This window comes from Triticum aestivum, chromosome 6B, assembly GCF_018294505.1.
Source record: "Triticum aestivum cultivar Chinese Spring chromosome 6B, IWGSC CS RefSeq v2.1, whole genome shotgun sequence".
In the NCBI taxonomy this organism is placed as follows: Eukaryota; Viridiplantae; Streptophyta; class Magnoliopsida; order Poales; family Poaceae; genus Triticum; species Triticum aestivum.
In genome coordinates, this window is record NC_057810.1 from 352,040,588 (window position 1) to 352,045,894 (window position 5,307).

The 5,307-nt window shown below is 52.0% G+C and overlaps 1 protein-coding gene across 2 annotated transcripts in view; it reads right to left on the reverse strand.

The window, feature by feature from the left end:
* The window catches only part of LOC123137137 (putative elongation factor TypA-like SVR3, chloroplastic), a 33,817-nt gene that overhangs the window by 12,740 nt on the left and 15,770 nt on the right, over positions 1-5,307 (reverse strand). For both annotated transcript variants that reach the window (XM_044556744.1, XM_044556745.1), the window contains exons 11-12: positions 1,248-1,342; positions 879-1,044 (exon numbers count right to left, since the gene is read on the reverse strand). In XM_044556744.1, coding sequence (XP_044412679.1) covers positions 879-1,044; positions 1,248-1,342 — 261 coding nt within the window. The remainder of the gene's footprint in view (positions 1-878; positions 1,045-1,247; positions 1,343-5,307) is intronic.

The following is a 5,307-nucleotide window of genomic DNA, read 5'->3' on the forward strand; positions in this document are numbered from 1 at the left end:
TGGGGATTCGACGGCGGCGGGGCTGGGGAGCTACCGGAGCTAGGCGGGAGGGGAGAGGCGGAGCGAGCCATTCCACTCATTCCTTTCCATATTACTATATGTTTTTCATTGCGGCATTCCAGATTGCCAGTAGGTTAATAAAAATAAAAATTTACTTTTCGAGTTGCTACCAGGGTGAACGTTGAGCTCACCTTATGCTCGTCAATATATACCTAAATGAAATTATAGTGCATCAACGTGAAGGCATGTATATATGGCCTACATAATTTATTTATTTTTGGGTACTCCAATCTGGTAAGGAAACCTGAAATAGATTACTATGACATTCCTTGTTTTTGTTAAGGATTAATATGCCATCCAGTGCAAGGTATATATATGCAGTTGGATGATCCACAACTCGAATGGTGCAAATATCTACTCCCTGAAGTCAAAAATATAAGATGTTTTGGATATTTCAATATGGACTGCATACGGACTGAAATGAGTGAACAAACACACTAAAACATGTCTATACACATCCGGTTCAGAAAAAAGTTAGAACATCTTATATTTATGAACGGAAGGAGTATTTTTACAGCTTCTCCATCATATCTATAGGTGAATTTCTCATATTGCATTCGTACTTGCAAGTAAATATAAATAATTCCCTCCGATAGGATGGCTAGAGTGGCAAGGTAATTAACTATTTTTCTCTTTCGATATACATGCACTGTTTAGTGTCAAGTTGTTGAATGTATCTTACCTACTTATTTGTCTATCAAATTATTTACTTGAATGAATCTTAGCTACCATTATTAGTCTGTCACAATATTTACTTGATCAAACTGGATGTACATAATCGTCGCCTAGTTCATATTCAAGTTGGCATTTATTCATACCAATGAGCCTTGATCACGTGAACTAATATCTCCAGCCCACGGGCCATAGCTGTCAAAGATTGTGTTAAGTATAGCTCTGCCCCTAGAAGCTGTTAGAATTGCATTTCGGAGCCCAATGAGGCCTCTGGTTGGAACCTTGTATTTCAGCAATGAAGTTCCCTCTGGCCTGCCATTTGAAAGGTCTCGTTATGGCAACAACTCAATATCAGGAACAAGCAATTTATAGTAGACTGGCAACGATGCATGCAATATAGTTGGGTTGGAACATAAGTAACTTTGTTGGCAACAAGCCTTAGTTTCTTTCTCTTCTGTATCAAAAAAAATGCAAAAGATTTTTCGAGTGAGGATAATCTAGAGTACAGCACGAACCCACTAGCTTCCATGTCAAGCATTTGTCCGCGCCTTTTCCCCAATAGCTCGACAACTGATCCCATATATTCCTCTGGAACCTCTATAGCAGCGATCTGTATCGTAGTAATAATAACAGGTTAGTAACATGAAAACTGAGAATAAAGGAGTTCCAGGTGTACCAAGAGCAATTTTAATGTCACAGAAGTCCTTAGAAAAAACGATGTAAATACACTGGGAGTAGCGGGGGGAAACCCTTTCTCGGTAAATACACTGGGAGTGCCTAAACTTGCGCTCGATGGTCACTTTGGTACCTAAAGTTGTAAAATACACGTTTGGCTCAAACTTACCCCAACGTGCAAATACAGTGCAACTGCCCTTTCTGTCTGTAGCCCTTAACCTCTGCCTACGTGGCGCATATTCTGTTTGTAGCTGTTAAACCTGCCTATGTGGCGTGTGGGTCCCACTTGTCAGCATATAAAAGAATAATAAATCATTGTATCTCAGTGCAACATGTTGGTCCCCTTTGTCAGTTGAACGGAGAAATAAATCGAACCCGAGAAAAATGTGCCAGGATTCGACCTCGAGACGTCAGGTCACTTAGGGCCTATTTGGTTACCTGTGTCGTTTTTTGGCCTTTTGCATATGTGGCTCGGTTGGGCCTGGCTGAGTGGAAACAACCTCTGAGCCACGGTGTGCAACTAGTTTGGTTGTCTGCATCGCACCGCTGAGCAGTTTTGTGCCTGATATTTGGACGCCTGCATGTGTGGTTTAGCCGTGAGGTTGTCTGCATCGCACTGCTGAGCAGTTTTGTGCCTGATGTTTGGACGCCTGCATGTGTGGTTTAGCGGTGAGCAGATACAAATCACAGCTGTTTGGTTGTGTGCAATGTGCTGTTCTGCTCACCCCTTTCAAAAGTCGTGACCTTTCCACCACTTTGCGTGAGGGTCGGCTCTGATACCAATTGTAACTCCCCGACCAAACCCACCGGTACCTGACCGTTGCGCCTGGGATCTAGATTGGCCCCACAGACCAACACTAGTCTTTCATGCGCATTTGTCCTCACTTGTGCGCAACAACTTCCCAGTCGGTCACCCACCCTTAAATTTCACCAAGCCGAGCATACTTAACTTTGAGGTTCCTTTCGATATGAGTAATCTATCATTCCTATTAAGCTGGAATGTCACAGAAGGCGGATCTAGATCCACCTTCGCATCACTGCTGGAAAGCCCTGGGGATGATGAGGAAGGCTAGATCGTCTTCGATGACGATCTGCACATAGAACCGACGCTAGTTCTGCTGGCTCCTGCTCAAGCCTCGGCCTGTGGCCAACCGTCGGCGAAGGCATTGCACCCGCCTCCCTCCTCCCTGGCACTGTGATCTTTGCTTGCCCACGGTTTTCAGGGATGATGTCCTCCACACAACTGCCTACCTCCTCCCTGGCACTGCAATCTTTGCTCACCAACGGTTTTCAGGGATGATATCCTCCGTGCCTTCTACGAAAAAGACCCCACCACTGACTCGACCCCACACCTTCTTTATCACCTTGTCAGTTAACAACACACGGGTGAGAATTGCACAACTATGATTCTCTCGACACAAGCTTTCCCCGCTTTATATATAAAGCAATCACCGAACCAAGTACACGATCGAACGATACAAGATGGTGACGTAGCTCTCATACAATGTCAATCCCAAGATAATCGGATCACGCAGAACACGACTATGCTACCGAAAGAAAGCATTGGGATAACCGAGTACGACGCTACGCAATGTCCTAAACACCTAAGCTCCGCGACAACGCCTCGAGGAGGGAGAATGGCGCAGAGCGTCGCCATTCCCCGAGTCCAGAAGGGACAAGGGTCTCCACCCGGAACTCTGGCACGAAGAGCGCCAGGACGACGTCTTCAGGAAGATAACGACGCCCGCAAGCGTCGCCGTCGTTGGCGACAAAGCGCAGAGCTTTCACTCGGCATCTCCCTCGTACCACCACGAGGTCATCAGGACAGGAGCAGCGAGTTCGATATCCCAGGTCCGGATCGAGGCAACGCCACTGCCAAAGACAGGGAGAACGCCCAAGCCACCCACCGCTACCCTCCCGCCGCCACACGACCAAGAGGGAGAGCCACCACCACCAACATGGTGCCCACTGGAGAGCCAACCATGCAGACCGCCATCCGAAGCCGCCGCTCCGGCATCCACGTCCAAGCCGCCACCATCCGTCCACATCACGGAACACCAACCTCAGAAGGAGGAAAGAAAGGGGTCTCCTTTCATTCGTAGCCCGACATCAGTCACGAGATCTGGGTCGATGCCCCCACAGTAGGGGCGTCCACACCTGCGTCCCCAGCCAGTCCCGGCGGACCGGGGGAACACAACCCCGTGACTACCGATGGCCGCCGCCGAGCCCGCTTGCGCGACGCCTCACCCATGGTCACCGATGCCGATCTGCCCGACAAGATAGCGGAGAACCAACCACCATGCCCGCGAGGGGAGAACGAGCACCACCCGCGAGCACATCCCGGGTCAAGCCTGACCTCTCCTACCGGAAGTTCAAGCTCCGATCCGCCCGGGCCCTGAGCTGGCCTGCCCAGGCACGAACCCTAGAGCTGGACCTCCGTCGATCCAAACCCTGGAAAAGGAGGCACCCCCCCCCCACCCGCACCGCCCGTACCGCACGAAGCGAGATGCATGCCCACACCGCCGCCATCCACCCACCAGGAAGCACAGAAGGACCCCCACCACCTCCCTGCGCCACCAAATGGCCGCCCGGCCACAGATCCGGCCGAATCTGGCCGAAGCCCAGCCCGCTCGCACCACCACCGACCGTCGGCCCTGTGCACGAGCAGCAGCCTGAAGCCACACCACGCCTGAGGAGCAGGGCGGCCCGAGCCAGGCCCCAGTTGCACCGCCAGAGAGCCCAATACCAGACCCCGCCGCCGGCTCGGGAGGGGACGTCGCCACGTAGCCGTCCGCACGCACCACACGCCCAACAGTCATCGCCGCCAGTCCGTGCCGTCGCGCCACCGCGCCCCACGCTCGCGCCGCCACCCGAGGAGAGCGTCCCGCTCCGCCACCCTCGGGCAGGAGGAAAAGAAGGCCCCGCCGCCGCCCTGGCCGAGCGGGATTCGCCCGGCGACCTGCGCCGGTGGCGGCGAGGAGGGGCGGAGGAGGGGGAGAGGCGAGGGGCGGCGGATCTAGGGCTCCCCCCGGCCGCCCGCGGGGACGACGCAAGGAGAGGAAGAGAGGACCACAACTATGATTTGAGCAATGTGTATTGGGATGATCAATGCACCGATCATAGCAATGTACATTGCCTAGGTCAATGCACTCATCATAGCAATCACATTGCCTCATTGTGCACATTATACATGCACACATAGCAAGCACATAGTATGCACGCAAGCATACATAGTCCTACACTGATCATGCACATTCTACTCGAGCAATCCTCTCAATCCTACATAGCATGCACACATTCTAGGCAAGCAATCCTACACTCATGACAGCAATCATAGTAATCCTACCAATCCTAGCAATACTAACAATGGTACACTACTCATAGTTATCGCCGCTTGGATCAAAACGATTGGAGGCGAATCGAAGCAACTACCCAAAGAAAACCTAACCGGTCCAAAAGTCAAATCTGCAAAAGACAGAAGTGTACTTAGCGTGTTCGTATGTGCTGGAGAGGGTGCCGTCAGAAGTGGAGGTGGAGCAAATAGCGACAAACCAAACCCTGGCGGGAACAATGGCCCTGCCGCGGCGGATATGCCGGAACCGCAGCCGACGACCCCTTCATTACCCCGGCCCTCGTCATTGTCGTCGCACTCGAGGTACCGGCTGGGATACCATCGGATTGGGGCTAGAGCAAGGGAAGAAAACCCTCGCAGGGGAGTCAAAATCCCTGCTCCGGCCGCAGTCAAGGTGCATGCACCAGTAGCACCCATCGCCGCCACCGCCACAGCCAAAGAACTACCGGCCGCTGCAAGCACGAGAAGAAACGGTGACAGATGGTCGACGGCCGTGGACCGCGGCCTCGTGCAGCCTTTACAGCCCTAAGCAACCGACCGTGGTCAAC